This window comes from Galeopterus variegatus, unplaced genomic scaffold, assembly GCF_000696425.1.
Source record: "Galeopterus variegatus unplaced genomic scaffold, G_variegatus-3.0.2 Scaffold11069, whole genome shotgun sequence".
NCBI lineage: Eukaryota > Metazoa > Chordata > Mammalia > Dermoptera > Cynocephalidae > Galeopterus > Galeopterus variegatus.
The window spans coordinates 35,419-55,953 of record NW_007737180.1 but is presented as its reverse complement, the minus strand read 5'-3'; the positions used below and the strand labels follow the sequence as shown (position 1 = coordinate 55,953).

General features: G+C 49.0%; 1 protein-coding gene across 2 annotated transcripts in view; it reads right to left on the bottom strand.

The window, feature by feature from the left end:
* Positions 1–7,610: 7,610 nt before the first annotated feature.
* TTYH1 (tweety family member 1) overlaps positions 7,611–20,535 on the bottom strand; it is an 18,103-nt gene continuing 5,178 nt past the window's right edge. Inside the window, exons 3-14 of one of the 2 annotated variants that reach the window (XM_008594568.1) lie at positions 18,969–19,080; positions 17,973–18,193; positions 15,306–15,401; positions 13,821–13,893; positions 13,418–13,493; positions 12,859–12,914; positions 12,562–12,654; positions 12,199–12,291; positions 8,556–8,698; positions 8,374–8,419; positions 8,159–8,239; positions 7,611–7,992 (exon numbers count right to left, since the gene is read on the bottom strand). In XM_008594568.1, the coding sequence (XP_008592790.1) occupies positions 8,201–8,239; positions 8,374–8,419; positions 8,556–8,698; positions 12,199–12,291; positions 12,562–12,654; positions 12,859–12,914; positions 13,418–13,493; positions 13,821–13,893; positions 15,306–15,401; positions 17,973–18,193; positions 18,969–19,080 (1,048 nt within the window). In that variant the 3' untranslated portion in view covers positions 7,611–7,992; positions 8,159–8,200. The remainder of the gene's footprint in view (positions 7,993–8,158; positions 8,240–8,373; positions 8,420–8,555; positions 8,699–12,198; positions 12,292–12,561; positions 12,655–12,858; positions 12,915–13,417; positions 13,494–13,820; positions 13,894–15,305; positions 15,402–17,972; positions 18,194–18,968; positions 19,081–20,535) is intronic. The other variant, XM_008594567.1, reaches the window with a different exon arrangement.

Below are 20,535 nucleotides of genomic sequence, written 5' to 3'. Positions count from 1 at the left end.
TGACTACTTTTAATGTGATTACCGATATGGTTACTTTTAAGCCTGTCATTTTGCTGTTTGGTTTCTATTTGTCTCATCTTTCTTTGTTTCCCTTTTCCTCTTTTTCTGCCTTCCTTTGGTTTTAGCATTTTTTAAATAGACTTTATTTTTTAGAGCAGTTATAGGTTTAGAGCAAAATTGTATGAAAATATAGAGCTCCTATACATCCCCTCTCCACACACACCTACAGCTTCCCCCACTGTCAGTGTCCCCCACCAGAGTGGTACATTTGTTACAATCAATAAACCTACATCGACACCTCATTATCACACAAAGCCCCTAGTTTATATTAGGATTTACTCTTGGTGTTGTACAATCTATGGGTTTCAACAAATGTATAATGACATGTATATCCACCATTATAGTATCATACCGAGTAGCTTCATTGTCCTAAAAGTCCTCTTTGCTGTACCTGTTCATCCCTTTCCCACCCGAGTACCCAACCTCTGGTAATCACTGATCTTTTTACTGTCTCCATAGTTTTCCTTTTTTCAGAAAGTCATATTGTTGAAATTAGACAGTATGTAGCCTTTTCAGATTGTCTTCTTTTACTTGGTGATATACATTTAAGGTTCTTCCATGTCTTTCATGGCTTGATAGCTCATTTCTTTTTAGCACTGAATAATATTCCACTGTATGGATGTACCACAGTTTATCCATTCACAGATTGCTATGGACTAAATGTTTGTGTCCCCCAATATTCATACATTAAAATCCTCACTCCTGGGGTGATGGTATTAGGAGGTGGGACCTTTGGGAGATGACTCTGCCCTCATGAATGGAATTAGTGTCCTTACAAGAATCCCCAGAGTGCTTGCTTTTCACTTCCACCATGTGAGGACACAGATTGTAGGTGCTATTTGTGGACCATAAAATAGCCCTTCCCCAGACATCAAATCTTCTGGTACCTTAATCTTGGACATTTCAGCCTCCAAAACCATGAGGAAAAAAATTCTGTTATTTAAAAGCTATGCAGTTTATGATTTATTTTTTTTAATGGTATTTTTTCATATCAACCTGAACAGACTAAGCTACCTATTGAAGAACATCTTGGTGGCTTCCAAGTTTTGGCAATTAGGAATAAAGCTCTTATATACATCCATATGCAGGTTTTTACGTGGGCATAAATTTTCACCTGCTTTGGGTAAATACAAAGGAGCATGATTGCTGGATTGTGTGGTAAGAATATGTTTAATTTTACAGAAAACTGCCCAACTGTCTTCTAAGTGGCTGTACCATTTTGCATTCCCACCAGCAATGAATGAGAGATCCTGTTGCTCACATCTTTGCAGCACTTCCTGTTGTCAGTGTTTTGGATTTTGGCTACTCCAAATGTAGCATAAGAACATTGCAACAATGTACTTCCATTTCTCTCCACTCAGCCTTTGTTCTATTATTATTTTTGTTTTAATACTGAACTATCTTTTAAAGATATATATATATATATATATATATATTTTTTTTTTTGTCTTTTTCGTGACGTTTTTATTTTTAAAAATTATTCTTTTTTTCTGTTTCATTGGAATGATTTCTATTGCTGTGTCTTCAAGTTCATGATTTTTTTAAATGTCCAATGTGCTGTTTCATCCAGTGCATTTTTCATATCAGACATTGTAATTTCTATCTCTTGAAGTCCAATTTGAGTTTTTCTATATCTTTCATGTCCGTAAGTAACTTTTTGAACATGTGTGGTACAGTTATAAATTTTTTAATGTTCTCACCTACTAACTTCAACTTCTGGGTCAATTTCAATTGATTTTCATCTTTGTTATGTGTCATCTTTTCTTGCTTCTTTGCATACCTGGTAATTTTTGATTAGATGCTAGACATTGTCACTTTTACCTTGTTGGGTGCTGGTTTTATTATGTGCCTATAAGTACTCCAAAAGGTTTGTGGTGGGGAAGGGATCCATGCAGTCAGGAGAACGGGCCAGCCACCTGCCCAGACATACCCTGCCCATGCAGAAGTCAGGCTCCATGCACTGCAACAGTGCCACGAGGCTTCACACAGCTTCTATGTAGGGGCCCACAACAGCCACTACCACAGCTAATACTGTTGCAAGGACAGCTTGCTGCCTTAGTAACTTCCATGACCACCATACAGGTGGCCCACCACGTATTTGACCTCATTGACACAAGGAGAGTTACTGAAGGAGCTTGGAAAAAGAGAAGTCTTTCTCCTCAAAGTCCCCTTGAGAATAATAGAAGAAGTGACTGCTCTACAAGATGAGCAAAAATCAATGTAGAAATACTAGAAATACAAAAATTCGGAAAATATGACACCACCAAAGGAATTCAGTAATTCTCAAATACCAGAACCTATACAACAGGAAACACTTAAAATGACAGAAAAGGAATTCCAAGTAACTATCTTAAGAAAACTCAATGAGAAAAGAGAGGACTTTGCAAGACAACCCAATGAAATGAGAAAAAAATATCCAGAATGTGAAGGATGAAATACCTTAAAAAAGAACATATCAGAACTTCTGGAACTGAAAGACACATTCATGAAATAAAAAAAACAACAGAGGGCTTAAGTAGCAGATTAGAACAAGTGGAAGAAAGAATTTCTGAACTTGAAGATGGTCTTTATGAAATAACCCAGACAGACCAAAAAAAAAGGAAAAAAGACTTTTAAAAAGTGAAGAATCTCTAAAAGAGCTAGCAGGCAAGCTTAAGCACAGAAACATCTGAATCATGGGTGTTCTTGAAGGGGAGAAAAAAGGGTAAAGGCATTGAAAATCTGTTCAATGAAACAATAATGGAAAACTTCTCAGGTACAGGGAGAGACATAGACCTTCAGATCCAGGAAGCTCAAAGATCCTCTCTGAAACACATTATAGTCAAACTGGCAAAGCTCAAAGACAGAAAAAATCCTAAAAGCAGCAAGAGAAAAGCATCAAGTCATCTATAAGGGAGCCTCCATTGGACTAACAGCAGAGTTCTCAACTGAAACTCTACAGGGAAGAAGAAAATGGGATGACATATTCAAAATACTAAAAGAAAAAGTGCCAGCCATGGATACGATACCCAGCAAAGCTATCCTTCAGAAATGAGGGAGAAATAGTATATTTCCCAAACAAACAAAAACTGCAGGAGTTCATTACCACATGACCAGTCCTACAAGAAGTTCTCAAGGGAGTCCTGCATCTGGAATCTGAAAAACAATAATCACTACCATGAATACATAAGAACAAAACCCCCTAGTAAAACACAAATGCAAGTGAGGAAGAAAAAAGAAACTAAATCTTACCACCTCAATAAAACCCCACAAACATGGAAAACCATAATCAAAGGAGAAGAAAAGAACAAATGATACTCAAAACTTCTAAATAAAAAGCCATAAAATTCCAAGAATAAGACAATGCCTCTCAATAACAACCCTAAGTGTAAATGGATTAAACTCCCCACTCAAGACACAGACCGATAGATTGGGTCAAAAAGCAAGACCCAACTATATGCTGTCTTGTTCAAGAGACTCATCTCACAAGTAAAGATGAACCCAGACTAATAGTGAAGGAATGGAAAAAGATATACCATGCAAATGGAAACCGAAAATGAGCAGGAGTAGCTATTCTTACATCACATAAAATAGACTTTAAACTAAAAACCATAAAAAGAGACAAGGCCACTATGTAATGATAAAGGTATAGATCCAACAAGAAGACATAACAATCATGAATATATATGTACCCAACACTGGAGCACCCAGTGTATAAAGCAAACACTATTAGACCTAAAGAAAGAGTTAGACCCCACTACAGTAATGGTGGGGGACCTAACAACCCTCTCTCATTTTTAGACAGATCATCCTGGCAACAAATCAACAGAGAAACACAGTATTCAAGCTACTCTTTAGACCAATTGGACCTGGCAGATATCTACAGAACATTTCATCCAACAACTACAGAATATAAATTCTTCTCATTAGCACACACACAGAACATTCTACAAGATAGATCACATGTTAGGTCACAATTCAAGTCTTAAAACTTTTAAAAAATTTAAATCATCTCAACTATCTTTTCAGACTGCAATGGATTAAAACTCCTGTCTTTCAGGGAGCACTTTCCTGTCCACAGTCTTCAACACTGTTGTTTTGTGTACTTGGTCTCTCTCTCTTTTTTTATTTTTTATTTTTTTGATTGTTTCAAGAAGGAGAACAAATTCAGTCCTTTTTACTCTGTCTTGCTCAGAAGTTCCCATAGGCAAAATTTTTTGAGATAGAAAACAGATTTTCCTTTGTAAAGGTTGGGCACAATGTCCTTTTTTTCTTGGTAAAATCTTCCTGATTAACAATCACCCCTGGCTCACTGGCAGGGGCAATCACGTGGCCTGAATCTCAGGGTACTTTGCAGATATCCAACACATCAGTGGATGATGCCTCCGCTTTTGGAAATGGACTCACAAACACTAGAGGGCAGTGTTTGAGAGCAACAAAACCAGGATAGCAGCAAGGCCAGCCCCAGGGTCAGACAAAACACGTGGTCATGAGAAAGTGAGTCAACACATGTGGCCCCTAGAGCCCCTCCCTGGAAATTGTAGTCCATCTTTATTCTCTAGCCTCAGGCCCACACACCAAAAGCTTCAGTGTGCAAGATACAAATGGTTGATGTGTACCAAGCAGTGGCAGGCCCCATGCCAGATGCTCAATAGCTGGAACTACAGGTCAGAGAGCCCTGACCTGAACCCCTGGGGCCAAATGAGTTTTGGGACTCAGGATTTTTCAGTTTTGAAAAGCAATATGGTCTCTATTCCACATAGCACACAACACCTTAGTACCCAGCACAGCACCTTGAAGTAACCCCATTAAAATTTCTGCAGGAAAATATCTGAATATTCACCCTAGGTGGGGTCAATAAAGTCTATGAATAATCTCATGCAAAGTCAGGTCAGGTTTTGCTGCCCAATGAGTTAAGAGAAGACATTTGGTTCTTCAGAGCTCTCTGGATTTTGGAATTTTGGATTTATGATACTCACTTCATAGATGGGGCAACCGAAGTCAAACAGGTCAAGTGACGTGCCCACATTGATGAGGATAGTAAGTAACAGGACCATGGGCCTGGGGTGTCTGACTGCAAAGCTGGGCCCTTAGCTGTGTAGCCCCCTCTATGTTTGTCCACTTTGTTGCCATTGTCTGTCACACCCATCTCCAGTATCTCCTCTACCAGGTTTTTTCTAAAATCCCAAGCTCTGCCAAGAGCTGTTGTCTTCCAGAGATCCCTGATGTGCAATGATTTATTGGACTTCCCTTTTCACTGACTTTTGTTTCCAGTATTTAGCCGATTGAAGTAGTAGTGTAGCAAACAGCTCTTAATAGAAGTCCTTAGATGTCTATGCTTCTCTTTCTGTAAACTGATTCCTAAAAGTAGGATTGCTGGGTCTAGGGTATACAGCAGTCCCTCCTTATCTGCAGGGCATACATTCCAAGACACCCAGTGGATGCCTGAAACTGCGTATAGTACTGAACCTGATTGCCATTAGTTGGAACATGTTTCCATTCATGTCTTCCACCCATAAACAATGTATTTTCCATTTTTGGTGTGTGGGGGCGGGGGAGTGGGGGCTGGCCACTACAGGAATCTAAATACTTGAACTTGCTGTTATCAGCACCATGCTCTAACCAACTGAGCTAACTGGACAGCCTTCCATTTTCCATCTTACTAAGCACTGTGGCCATAACTTTTGCTATTTGAAATATTATAACAGCAAAACTAACACAAATTTATTTTTCTTCAAAATTTCATGGATAGAAGATTCATTCTTACCTTATATCTTAGCAAGCCCAGCATACTTCTTTTTTTCTTTCCTTATTAAGTCTAGAATTTCACCTTTCCACTGAAAGGTCAAAATACTTTACAGCTTCTCCTTGGCATATATGAATTCCCAGCATCACTAGTCTTGTGCTTTGGGATGATTATTAAGTAAAGTAAGGATTACTTAAACATGGGCATTGTGAAACTGGGACAGTAGATCTGATAACCGAGATGGCTACTAAGTGACTAACGGGATAGCACATACAACGTGGATATGCTGGACAAAGGAATGATTTCTGTGGGATGGAGTGGGACAGCGAGGGATTTCATCATGCTACTCAGAGGCAATTTAAAACATATGAATTGTTTATTTCTGGAATTTTCCATGTAATATTTCCAGACTGCAGTCGACTGTGGGTAACAAATCATGGAAAGTGAAACTGCACAAAGCAAAACTGTGGATAAGGGGACACTACTGTATTAAGTTTTGGTTATATCACTTGTGAGCAGATTTTTTTCTCCCCAAAGGACTGTGGCAGTTCACATCCTCAGGAGCAGTGTGTTTGAGTGCCTGTTCCTCCACGTTTTTGCCAGCACAGGATATCACCACTCTTTCTAATAACTAGGTAGTGGGAAAAAAACTACGGTAATTTCTGATTGTTTCAAATAGCATTTTCTAATTATTAGAGTCTGAATGTCTTTTTGTCTGCTTACTGGGTGGTGCTGAGAGTTTTGATTCATTGGTTCATCTCAGTTGCTTACTTTTAAAACGAGATGTCTTTTTCTTGATTTATGGAAGCTTTTGTGGATTATATTTATGTACTAAGAACAAGATATTTGGGCTGGCCAGTTAGCTCACTTGATTACAGCATGGTGCTAATGAACACCAAAGTCAATGATTCAGATCCCCATACAGACCAGATGCCTAAAAATAAAAAAAAAGGAATAATACATTTATTTGCTATATGTGTTAAAGAGCACACACACATTGTTCCCCAGACTATGAATTTGCCTTTTTTTTTTTTTTTTTTTTGTGACTGGTAAGGGGATCGTAACCCTTGGCTTGGTGTCGCCCGCGCCGTGCTCAGCCAGTGAGCGCACCGGCTGTCCCTATATAGGATCCGAACTATACAGGATCCGAACCCGCAGCGGGAGCACTGCTGCGCTCCCAGCGCCGCACTCTCCCGAGTGAGCCACGGGGTCGGCCCTGAATTTGCCTTTTGACTTAACGGTATTTTTCTCATTCTATTATTTGTCAAACAAGTTATCTCTTCCTTTCTGGCTTTACAATATTTTGCTTAAAGTCCTCCCTCCCTCCTCCCCGACTTGGATACACACCATACAAATATTCTTCTAATTTCTCTTGAAATACTTCTATCCTTTTACTTGCATACATTTAGATTTTTCACCTACCTTGTATCCAGAAGGTTTGGGCCAGATGGGGGGCCAATTATGCCAGCACTGCTTCTAAACCACATGGTTCTGTTCACACTGTCATACTCATATATATATATATATATATACACATATATCAATATGTATATGTACACTTAAGTCTATCTCTAAGCTGTCTGTCCTGTCCTAGGGATGTCTGTCTCTTCCTGTGTCTGGATACATGCTCTACTTTTAGATCAGGGAAGAAAGTTATTTTTTTAAAAAAAGAAGAATCCCTTTGGAACTGCTGCTGAGCCTGGTCAGAAGCAAAAACCCTGGCAGCAAGTGGGCTGGGGGAGAGAAGCTGAGGGTGAAGGGCTCTCCCCAGTCTCTACAAGGAGGACAAATCAGGAGAAGGGAGAAATAAGAAGGACCCAGAAGCTTGGAAAATAAAGTCTTCCCTTTTATTTCAAATCAACTCTTTTCCAAGTTAGTGCCACAAGTTGAGATCTAGGGGCCAGAGCCCCCTGGGACGTGGCAGGGGTGGGGGAATTCATGTTCCCCGAGCCCAGCTCAGCCCATCCAAGGATGGGACTGGCAGCCAGGGATGAGGAGTGTGGGGCTGGCTGTCTGCCTCTCCTCTGCCATCCTTGGTCCCCAGTCTGCCCCCTCAACTTCTCCCAGGGCTAAGGACAGAGAGAGGGGGGCATAAGGGCAGGGCAGGGGAAGCAGTCCTGTGTGGTGCATCCGAGGCCAGGAGTGTTAGTGGTCAGAGCCCAGATAGGCTGGGTTAGTGGGGTCTCCTCCGGCAGCCAGGGAAGGAACTGGGAATAGAGGCAGAGACAGGCACTTATGTGGGTGGGAGTACCACCCAGTGCACACCCACCCAGCTCACAGTTGCAGCTCATGCTGCCAGTGAGCATCTCAGAGCATGGGAGAAGAGGGTGGGGGCCAGGCTGTGGGAGCTGGTGTGTCACTCTGGGAGCTCACCAAAGTGGGGAGGCAGGCTCCAGTCTGGCAGGGAGGAGGGGTTCAGATAGACGACTGCCACTGTACAAAGCGCTTGGATTCCTGCCAGGGGTTTGGGGTGAGAGGAGGGGATGAAGTGGGAATCTGGCTTTTACTCTGGGTCCCCAGTGTCTCCTCCCTCAAACCAGGAGTCCAGTACCCTAGCCCCTCCCACTTCCAACCTAGGAGTCTAGTACCTGAGGGTTGAAAGGGTCATCATCGTCTGTGTCATCGTAGTCATCACTGGGGTGCGATGGGGGCAGTGGCAGAGAGGCAGGATGGGGGACCCATCAGGAGTCTGCACCCCCCCCAAGAATGGTTCCCAGGTGCTGCCGTCCTTTTCCCTCCCCCAGGACCCTGCCCTCTCTCCCCTCCTGACCTGGGCGGGAAGAGGGCCCAGGCGCGGGGCAGGCTGCAGAGGGCGGTGGCCAGGGCCCCCGCAGACAGCAGAGAGAAGAGCAGCAGGAAGAGCAAGCCTTCCAGAGCATCTTCACACAGGCCCCGCAGGGCTGCGCTATAGTCCTGGGGGGTGGGAGTGGGGCGTCAGGGGACAGTGCCCATCTCCCCACCCCCACCCCCATGGTGCGCACACCTGTCAGACTGTTCGCCTGGCTGTGTGTTACTGCCCAAGTTGCCCAACCTTTCTGTGCCTCAGTTTTCTCCCGTCAAAGGGTGTTCTAAGGATAGAATGAGGTCATCCACTGAATGTGCCTGGAGCACAGGAAGCCCCCTCAGGAGGCAGTGCAACCCCACAAGTAAGAACTCAACAGCCTCCAACCTGGGCCTCTCCTGAGCTGCAGCCCCTGCACCCCACTTCCATTTCACTGCAGGCCCTTATCTCCCTATCTCCCTCTCCATGTCACACAGGCCTTCCTGAGCACCCCATATTCAGAACCAGCCCAGCATCTCCACCCAGACCTGTCCCCTCTCCTAATGCCCCCTTGGCAGCCACCTCTCCATCCTCCAAGAAAGTGGAGAATGAGAGCTTCTTCCTGCTCCCCCCTTTGCCTCCTCCTCCCTTCCCTGCTTCAGCTGCCTCCTCTCCAGCACTACGAGTCCTGCCTTGGTCTAGTGAAGTATTTCTCAACCTGGGCACTATTGACATTTTGAGTCAGATAATTCTCTGTTGTGGGGGCCTGTCCTGTGCATTGTAGGATGTTGAGCAGCATTGCTGGGCTCCATCCACTAGATGCCAGTAGCATCCCCTTTGTGCAGTTGTGACAATCAACATCATCTCCACATAGTGCCAAATGCCCCCTGGGGGCAACATTACTGGCTTAGAACACTTGGAATAATGCTAAAAAGAACCACTGGCTTAGGATGACACCTTGCACATAATACACACTCGACAAATGCTAACTATTATTACCCTCGCCCCTGGACATCAGCAGAACTACCATTTACTGAATGACCAGCAGTGCACAGCCGTAATCCATTCAGCAGATACTGACTGAGAGCCTACTCCATTCCAGGCATTGCATCATCAGAGGATGACGCACTGATGAGATAGCAGGATCAGAAGCAGGGCCAGTAGAGGCAGGGCCAAGAAGCAGCAACCAGGCAGCCAGCCGGGTCCCATCTGAGGCAGGCTGCTGGGCTGATGTGAAAGGTGTGAGAAGGAGGGTGGAAGGGGCCAAAGCCAGAGATAACCACGGCCGGGGCTGACCACACAGGCTCTTGTAGGTCAGGGCAAAGAGACGGGGTTTTAATCTGTGTGCAAGGGCAATCAATGCAGGGTTTTAAGTGAAGAAAGAACTTGATCGGATTGTGTTTTAAAAGGATCACCCAGCTGTTGGCTATTGCATGCAGGACAGATGGGGTGAGCAAGAGGGGACAGAGGAGAGTCTCCTGTGGTCTTCTGGCAGGAAGTAAGGACAGTGGGGACCAAGGCAGCAGTGGTGGTGGTATGAACAGTGGTCAGAGTCCGGATAGGTTTCACAGGGAGGGCCAACAGAACTCGCTGGCAGAATAGTTGTGGGAGGTAAGGACAGGGAGCAAAAAGGACATTCCTGAGTTTCTGGCTTGAGCTCCTGGATGAGGTGTGTGGGGGGGGTACCTATTACTGAGCTGGTGAGGCCCAGAGGGAGGGGCTTGTCAGGGCAATAGGGAGTTCTGTTTTGAGGGTAGGAGGCACATGCACAATGTCCTTCATCCTCACATCTGCCCTGCAAGGCAGACACCAGTCCCCTCAGGCGGCTGCCTTATGCAGTGGCAGAAAGAACTTGAAACTCAGAGAAAGCAAGACACTTGTCCAGGGTCACACTGCTTGCAAGGTGGGGAGCAGAGATGAAATTGGAGCTGAGTCTCTCAGGCTCCAGTGCCCACCCTTCTTCCTCATCCCTGATGACTCTTGTCTCTGATTTCAGTATGTGGGGACTTTGAGGCCCAGGTGAAACTGAGGCCCAGAGTCACATGGTACACCAGTGGAAGATAGAGACTCTGATCCATCCTACTTTCTCCATTCCTTCTCTTCCTTCACAAAGAAGCCTTGGGGTCTGTATTTCAGCCCAGTCTCTGCCTGGACCATAAAGAAGTGCCTGGGCCCTAATTTACCCTCACACAAGAGAACAGCATAGCCTTGGGGAATCCCCCAGCCTTTCTCAGCTCAAATATTCAGCAATTCTGTGTATCGATTCCGCCCCCACCCCCCTGTTGTTGTTAAAGTATAGATGAATCTCTCTGGGGTAGGGCTGCCAGATCAAAACAGGATACCCTATTATTTGTTGGGTATCGAATTTCAGATACCCAACAAATAATTTTTTAGTATAAATATCTCACCAATGTTGCATGGGACATATTTATAGTAAAGAGTTGTTAGTTGTTTGCTGAATCTGGCAACCCTATTCTTGAGCAGACCAAATGTGGGAAGAAGGCAGAGGAATGTGAAGGCATGTGTTCTCCTCCAAGGGAGAAGACCAGGTCTGAGTTGCAGCGGGGGCCCTGGGATGGGGTGGGGGAGATGGATGAAGACATTCCAGAAGCAGAAGAGACAAGACTGGGCAACCGCCTGGCTGTGGGGGCCACGGGGGGGGGAGGCCCAACAACCCTCCATGAGATCTCTGTCTCTGTGACTGTACCACCTTGGGCAAGTTACTCAACTCTTTCCCCTCATCTTCCAAGACTGTTAAACGCGATAAAAATAGTAGTTCCTTATTATGAGGTGTCAGGGAGTTACCACTTATAAAATACAACAAAGCCAGTACATGGCAAAGCCTGTGTACGTACAAGGTATGTGACCAGGGAGAGGCATGGTCAAGTCTGTAATTTAGAACAACTCCCACCGTTTTAAAAGGGTGATTTTCTTTTAAACCCTCACAACTGTCTAGTAAAGAAGGTATCATTCTTCCTCACTGTACAGGCGGGGAAAATCGAGATTCAGGGATGTTCACCTGCCTGTGGCCGCACAGCCCCCAGCAGAGCCCAAACTGGGATGTGTGCTGGATACCAGACACTGTTTCCTTCTGGTGCACTGCCTACCCCTGCCCATCTGGTACGTTAACAGCACAATGTATGTGAGTGCTGTACAGGTGCTCATCCTCGTAATCGCAGTTTTATAAGTGAAAGAACTGAGGTACAGAGAAGTTGTGACTTGCTCGAAGTCAAGAACTAGGACTGGAAACCAGGCAGTCTTGCTCTGGAGTTCACTAAGGTGTGCAGCCTCTAGAAGGAGGAGGAGGAAGGAGAGAGGAGAGAAGGCGGGTCGGAGAAGACAAGGAAGGAAAGGGTAGGAGGAGTGGACAGGGAGGCAGAGATGGGGACAGGGAGGGAGATGGAGACAGAGGAAGGAGTGGTGACCGGGTAGGGTGAGAGGGAGGGAAGAAAGAAGGAAGGAATACAGATGATAGGCAATAGGCCGGTAGAGAATAAATATGTCACATATAAATAACATAGACAGAAGATGGATAAGTTAAGTACATAGATATTCTCAGGGGTCCGACGAAAGGTCGGGGGCCTTTCTGTGGTTCGGGATGAGGCAGAGGATCCCACTGGGAGAAGAAATTGGGGACGGGGACGTTGTTCACCTTGTGCAGGCTGCGGCAGTGCAGCAGTGCCACCAACTGGTGGAAGTTTCCTTCTGTCACATTCAGCGTCTCCTCCAAGGACAACAGAGACTTCTGCGGGGTGGGAGGTGAGGTGGTTATCTCACCCACTCATCCGGGCCTCCGCGGATCTCGCCCACACGCGGCGGACTTGCACGACTCCAAAGGCCCTTCCCACAACCCACGCCCCCGGAGACCCGCCCCTTTCTTCAGGCCCCACCCCCACCTGACCGATCTGGCCCTTTCTGTGGGTCCCGCCTACACCCCGCAGGTCCAGTCCCGCCCCCGCCCTCCTTCCCCTGGGAATCGGAGTCGGTGTGTAGGGGGAGCGTCGGTCCCGCAGACCTGCGCTGAGGGGAACTGAGGGACAGCTTCTCGCTGCAGGCCCTGGAGCTGGGAGTGGATGTTGGCCAGAGCTCGCTGCGACAGAGTCAGCCTCTGCAGGAAGACGGAGGGAGGGGGGAGGCCCAGTAGTCGACGCCCCCAGCCCTCTCTCATTTCTGGAGACCTAGGACTCTGGGCCCCTGGCACCTTAATCCTCCCCTGGAACCCAGGCGCCCAGGCCCCAGCCCTGCCCTCCTCCCTTGAGAAGTCCAGATTCCTGGTCCTCTCAACCCTCATTTCCTTGCCCGCAGCCCTAACCTGTTGAAAGGGGTTGGAGACGGCCTGGTTGCAGAGGAAGTAATAGTTCAGGATGTCTGAAGCATAAGGGGGAGAGGGGAGGAGGTAGTGAGACTGGGGAAAGGTGGGAGGGGGCAAGGCCCAGGGCCACTCCCCAGCTCAGGACCTGCCTGGGGTCCCCATGGCCTGGCATTCAGAAACCTACCACCCACCCGCCCCCACCACCCCCATCCCTTCAGTTTCAGCCACACACTCTGGTTTCCCTAGTCTCCCTGGGAACCCCTGACTAAATTGTGTTCCCTTTGTTTTCTCCAAGTGGCCAAATCTTCCCATTCTGAGGCCAAATCTTCCCATTCCCACTGCCTCTCCTGAGCCCTCTCTCTCCTCCTGACATCAGCATCTTTATCTGGTCCTCTTTTCCAACACACCAGTTGAAGTGCTGAGTTTCCTGAGGACTAGGCCTCGTCTGGTTAACAGCTTGGCACCCCCACCCCACCCCAGGCAGGACTGGGCACAGAGGAGGCCTGAGGACACCAGGGCCTGCATTCACCCACCGACCGACCTGGTTGATGGGAATCACCTGAGCCAAGCCCCGTCTCCTCCTGGGTCAGGTTCAGGATGTAGGTGTCTGGACTGGAGCAGAAATCACTGAGGCCCTAAGTGAGGTAGCAGGAAGGGGGCTCAGCACTGAAACTGCCCCAGTTCCACACTCCCACGGGACTCAGTGCCTGGCTCCCCCTCTGCTCCCTCAGACCCAGGAGGCCAGGACACAAGCCACTCCTCCCTTAGAGCCCAGGTGCCCAGGACATCAGCTCTGTCCCCTCAGAAAACCAGCCCCAAACCTCAGAACCTGTGATTGTGGCCCCCAAGTCCTTCCTCTCAGGACCTAAGGCATTGGACCCCACCCTGCCCCAGGAACCAGGAATCGGGGCCTCCAGCCCTCCTGAGTCCCACAGCCCAGGGGCCTGGCCCCCAGCACTCACCACAGCTGTAGCTGCCTCCAGGCCCATGGATCCCCAACTCAGGACAAGAACCAGGAGACTCATCACGGTCATCCTGCAGTAGGGGAGGGGATTGCATTTGGTGTTCTTAATTTCTCTGACTGGCTTCTTCCCTTCCCACATCCAAAATCCCATCACAGCCCCACCCCCATCCTTCACCAACCTCTGGAGCCTAGAGGATCAGAATTAGGGGCATAGAAGTTAGGGGGTGGTATGAGCCAGTGGTTGCTGACGTCAAACTGAACATCTGGCCTCTGCCCAAAGGGGTGGGAGTGGGGGGAAGAGTGAGAAGGGCCCTGGGCTGGCAGAACAACAGCTGGAATCCCAGCACAGCTCTGTCCAGCCTTTCTCTAGGACCCTCGGTGGGCAACTGCCCAACTCCGGGCTCAATTTCTGGGGCTTTAAGTTCCTCAGGGGCCACAATTTCCCGGGACTGCTCCCAGATCCACCCATAGCCTGGTTAGCCTCCCAATCTGCCCAGTCCCCTCTGAGAAGTGGAAATGGTTCCAGGACTGAAATCCACCTATAGGCTTTTCTCCGGGGGAGGGGGGAGGTCAGCACTGGTGAGTGGACAGCAAGCAAGAAGGACACCTGGGGGGGGGTCCAAACTGAAAGCCTGACCTCCAGTCCCAGATCTGGCCCATGCCAGCCATATTTTACTTGTTTCCAGGCCTCAGTGGGAGCCTGAGTGAGGCAACAGGACCTCTCACCCAGGCGGAGTTTGGAGTATGTGGGCACAAGCACAACCCGCCCCCTGTCCCCCCACTCCAGGGGCAGAAAGAGACAAGGGCTCTTCCAATATCATAAGTTGGCCTGGTTTGAATCCCAGTTCTGGCACTTATACTTGTGTGGCTCTAGGAAAGTGGCCCAACCTCTCTGATCTTCAGTTTCCCCTCTATTGAAGAAGAATGGAAGTGCCTTCTCATAAGGTGGGCATGAGGGTTCCACAAAGTGCCAAGAAGAGTGTTTGACACATAGAGTAAACTGTTAAATAAGAGCACGGGTCCTGTGGTTCCACCACCCAACTTGATGGCTGAGCAGCCTCGGACTTGGCCGCCTTTTGCTCAAGTCCCTCACCTGTCAGACAGACCTCCTTCATAGGGTTGTTGTAGCAACTGAAGGAGTCAGCATGCACGACCCCCAATAGATGTTAGCAATTATCCTCATCTTTATGGCAAGCATGATCATTATTTTTTCCATAATTTCAGCATGCTTCACTCAGCAAGGTCTGCCTGTTTCCAGATCTGTCCCCTCCCCGGCCACAGGCTGCTCTAAGTCTCTCTTCTGTATGCATGCCCAGCCCCTTGCACAGTGCCTGGCCCAGGCCAGGCAGGGCTGTGGTCCTTCACATAAGAATGAATGAAGTCCTGCACACGAGGTTAATGCTAGACCCAGCACTGAGAAGACTAGCAAGGGTACCTCCTACTGTGGAATGTGCCACCCATGGTGACGGATGCCCAGACTTACACTATCACCAGCCACTTGCTCTGTTTTGCCAGGCCCAGGAGGGTGAAAAGGCAGACGAGCAGCTCCAGGAGCAGCAGAAGGACGTAGGCCAGCCACCTGGGAGGGGGACGCAGTAGGGCTGAAGCAGCAAACACGGCCATCAGGTGCTCGAGATCCCCAACCTGGGCTTGGATGAGGCGAGCAGCACCCCCAAGTTCACCCCCTAACTCAGCCTGGCCTCTGAGGAAACCAGCAGCACTCCCAAGTTCAATACCCCCAGCTCAACCAGCCTTGGAAGAGATCAGCAGCACCCCCAAGTCCACCCCCCAGCTCACCCTGGCCATGCAACCTCCTGCCTGTCCAGTGTCTGGGCCACAGCCCAGCTCATCTGTGAAATGTGGAGACAGGACACTGGAGCGGTTTGGAGTACAGGTCCTGGGGTTGGAGCAACTGGGACTGTACCCGGACCAAACACAAGCTCTGTGACCATGGACATGTGATTTGTCTTCTCTGAGCCCTGGTCCTCCCGCCCAGCCCTCCGGAGTGGAAATTTTTCTATCAGGCATGCACCAAGGATCTCCTCACATAACCCAAAGGCATGGTGTCTGAAGGCAGAGGTTGCCTGGGTCTCATCCCCAGCCCTTCCACTTAACCGGCTGTGTAACTCTGTCCCATAAATTTAACCTCCTGTGCCTCCATTTCCCCACCTTAACATGAAGAGCACCACAGCACCGACTTCAAAAGTTGTTGCAAGATGATTGAATGAATACAAGTATAATGTACTTAGAAGAATGCCAAGCATGTGGACACACTTAAATGATAGCTTGCACATTAATATGGGAACTTTAAGTGTTATTTAATAATAAATAAATATCAGTGAATAATTCATTATTATTGAAGAAGAGAAGGCGTGCAAGGCCACAGCACAGTGACTGGCACACAGTAAGTGCTCAATAAATAGTATTATCCTCAGTGGTACCTACATAGTCGTGACTTCAATCCCACTTCTGTTGTCCCTGCTTCCCTGTGGGCAGGTGCCCCTCCTGCTTTATGCTGCAAAGAACTTCCCTCAGGGGCCCCTGATTTGTTTGTAGAGGGATGCCCAAGTGCCAGGCACTTTCGTATTGTTGCATCCAGAAGGTATTTCCTGGTGATGTTGGGTTTGCCCCACCTTGGCGTTGTCCTCGTAGCTACCCCAAATTCCCTGCTCTCCTCCAGAAGGGAGCTGAGGCCCCACTTGTGTGGCCCCTGGACTTGGCTGCAACGCAGAACCTGGACTCCTCAAACCTAGGCCTGTCTGCCTCTCATTGTCTGATGCCCCATCCTTGTCTCAGACTCTTTCAGCCCTCGTCTGCCTCCCCGGCTGGAGCACAGAATCTTCTCATCTCAGTGTTCTCATCTCAGCCCCGTGCCTCAGGGCAGGGCCCCCAGAGGGTGTCAGGTGAATGAAAGAAATAATCACTAGTGGAGGAATCATGAGGACACCATCATGCTGGCTGCTGGGAAGGGTGGCTGCCCCAGATGTCTGCACAACTTGTTCTCTCCTGTCCTTCAAATGCCACCTCTCAGTGTGGCCCTCTGAGACTCGAACTCAAACTGCCAGCCTCTGTTCCCAGCCCGCCCCCTCTCCTGTTTAATTTTCTCCAAGGGACAGGAGATTGGGTTTCAATCAGCCTATATGTGCTCCTTGCATTTAAAAAAAAAAATGGTTGCATGGTCATTATCTAGTATTTTGGGCTGGCTGGTTAGCTCAGTTGGTTGAGCTCAGCCTTGTAACACTAAGGCCAAGAGTTCAGATCCCCGTACCGGTCAGCCACCAGAAAAAGAAAAAAAGTTCTCCGAAGCTCTCATCACCCACCACCTTAGAAACAATGAGTATGTTTTACTCATGCGTTTGTTTCTTATTGGTCCCCACTACTGGAAGGCGAGGCCCATGTGGGCAGGAATTCATCATTTGCTCATTGCTCTATCTCCACTACCTGGCATTTCAGCATTTTACAAACAGCTCTTAATGCTCACTTTGTGCGAGTCACCATTCTAAGCACTCAACAGATACCACCTCATCCAATCCTCAACAATCCAGTGAGTGGAATGCTACCATGATTCCCATTTTACAGATGGAGAAACCAAGGCAAAGGGACGGAAAGTAACTTGTTATGGGCTGCATGGTCAGAGAGTGGCCATCTGGCTTTAGAGCTCAGGTTCCTAACCACATGGGTACCGTCTCTCACAAGAAGGTGCTAAATAAGTATTTGCTGAATGAATGATGCACGTGTCATATGGATGAATAACTGAGTTAATAACCAGGTTAGTCCGGGAGTGATTGAGCCCAAGAGTGATTTGCTGAACAAGTGACTCAGGAAATGAATGAGTGAAGTTATAATTGAGGGGCGGGTGAGCAAATGGGTGAATACATGAGTGTGAGGATGGGAACAGGGTCACTTGATCTGTCTGTCTACAGCAGGATTTATCAACCTCTTCATAATAGACATTGGAGCTGGGTAATTCTCTATTGTGGGGGCTGTCCTGTGCATTGTAGGATGTTGAGCAGCATCCCTGTCCTCTACCACTAGATGCCTCTTCCCCCAGTTGTGACAACAAAAATGTCTCCAGACGTTGCCAACTGTCTCCTCTAGGGACTCAATTTGAGAACCCTTGCTGCACAGGTTGGGAAGAGAGTCTTCTCACCTGTACTCCTCCACGAAGGACACATCTTCAGCCACCTGCAAGGGGCTCAGGGGCACTCCCTGCCAGAAGGCCAGCCCCTGCAGCTGCTGGGCCACAGCCTCTGCCTGTCGCCGAGCCCCCCGGGTAGCAGCCACCAGCTCCGTGCGCTGTGCAAGCACCTCCTCCAGGGTGGTCAGCTCTGTCCTCACTGCCTCCCCCAGACTCTCCACCGTCTCCAACACCTGGGGGCAGGGCAGGGTCTGAGGTCTGAGGAGAACAGCCTCGGGGGAGCCTGGGGTTGAGGGTTGGGGTTTTGGGGTGAAATAAGAGTGAGCAGTCATGGGTGTCTGAGATCTGGAGTCTGGGGCATCTGAGGACTAAGGAAGGGATGGGGTCTAAGAAGGAGCTCCACGGTCCGGTTCACAGAATTCTGTGGTCTCTATGAGGAGCTCCAGGTAGTCAGTGACTTGAGCCCAGGGTGGAGTAGCCCCAGAACTGGAATTAAGCTGGGAGTCCTAGGTCTGAAATCTGCATCTGCCTTTCTGAGTCTGGGGTCTCATGTCTGGGTCCCATGGTCCAGGACCTATAACTGAATATGAAATCTAAGGTCTAAGGTTGGGCCAGGTTTCAGCCCCAGGTTCCAGAATCCTGGGGCTGTGGGTCACTAAGCTTGTGTTTGGGCCAAGGATCAGGTCTGGGACCCTGGATCTAACCTGAGGGTAGGGGCTGGGGTCCCTGGTATTTGGTCTCTGTCTGGTTTGGGCTACAAGTTAAAGTTCAGGGATGATCCTCAGTGTGAGTCTGAGGTCTGGGTTTGAGCCACAAGTTCCAGATCTGGCTCAAGATTCTGAGGGTCCCGTGTGTGAAGTCCTTGATTCAAAGCCAGGGTGGGGGGTTAGGTATCTGTATCTGAGTCTGGGGTCCTAAGTTTCAGATCTGGGGTCTTGGCTCTGTGTTAGGATCCCTTTGTCCCTGGACGTAGGAACAAAGTTTGGGGTCCATCACCAGGCCCCTCACCAGGTGATCAATGGCGCTGAGCGTGTGATTGGCATGCAGTAGAGCGGAGCTGAGCTGGGACACCCCATCGCTGGTCTCGCTGTTGCCATAGAAACCGATGCCAATGCCGACGCTGAGAGGAGGAGGGAGGGGAAATCTCAACCAGTCCCAGGACCCTGGGAGCCACAGTCGGTCCACCCCCTACCGCATTCCCTCCACCCCACCTCCTCATCCACCATACTGTCTCAGGCCCCACCCCATTGGTCCAGCCCACCGTGGGAAAAGAACGTATCTTGCCTGGCCCCCACTGGTTGCCAAGGTAATGGGAAGGCCTCACTCCCGGGCTGGAAGGACGTCATTGTGATGCTAATGGTGGGTGGCGTGGTGGAGGGGAGGGAGCCCCCAGATTTAACTCGCACAGTCCTGGAGCTGAACCCCAGTCATGCCCATCCTCCGATGAGAGGTCCTCACCTCCTAATGATTGCCTCCCCTACACCCATCCCCCCCATTCTTTGCCAAGCGGTGAGCGTCCTGGGCACCTGTCATAGAAGTCCTTAGGGCCTTCAGCACCTGTCCCTCAGGGGCCCAGGTGTCCCCTGCCCCCACCTTCCTGGGGTTCCTAGAAGTGCAGGTCCCCACCCCTTCCAGCCTCCACCATCTCCTGGGGGACATGAGCCTGGAGCTCCCAGGCTTCCCCCTCCCCACCCCAGAACCCAAGTGTCTGGTTAGCTAGGAGGGGAGCAAGGGAATGTGGGAGGAAAGGCAGAGGATGGGCCAGAAGCTGGCACCCCCACCCCTCCCCAGCAAACACACAGAGCTCCATTGTAGGGCCTGAATACAGGGCCCCATTCCCCTCCCCCCATCTATGTCCCACGCACGGCAGAGGGGGCGAGAGCCTGACACCCTCACAGTTCCCAGCCCCAGGCTATGCAGGCCCCCATCCCTGGATCTGATGCCCAGTGTCCCCGCCTCATTGTTCAGAGTTCTACAAAGCTCCTCTTGTTCCCAGGCCACCGGACCTGGAGACTTGTCTCTCCCCCACTGGGCCTTTGTCCACCTCCCCGTCTACCCCCACTCTGGAGAGCCTGATGAGGAAGCATCTTGGCTACAGGACACCCAGACCTTCCCCCATATCCGCCTCCCAATGCACACACTGCTTGTCCCTGCAGTGAGGGAGTGTGGCCCTGAGCCCAGCTGGCTGTAGGAGATGCCCATACAGGTTCTCCCACTTGTGGGGGCTGGGGCAGGTTTCTGGCCCATAATCGGTGGAACAGGACAGCAGTCCACAATGTAGTGGGTACAGCCCTGGCAGGAAGGGGGCTGTGCTCAGATCTGGCTTTTGGTAAATGGTGTGTTCACAGCAGAAGCCCCGTGGGTACCCCCCGAACGGCTTGAGAGTCCCAGTAATGTGGGTTTGAATCTCCACTTAAACTGCTGGCCTTGAAAAGTTGCTGGCTGTCTCTTCCTGAGCTTTCCTCTTTCAAAAGTGGGCATGACAACCTTGAATCCAGCAGAGTTATGGTGAGAAGCTCAGGTTTGGCCACAGAATAGGTGCTCTTGGATTGTAAATATCCATTTATTATAGACT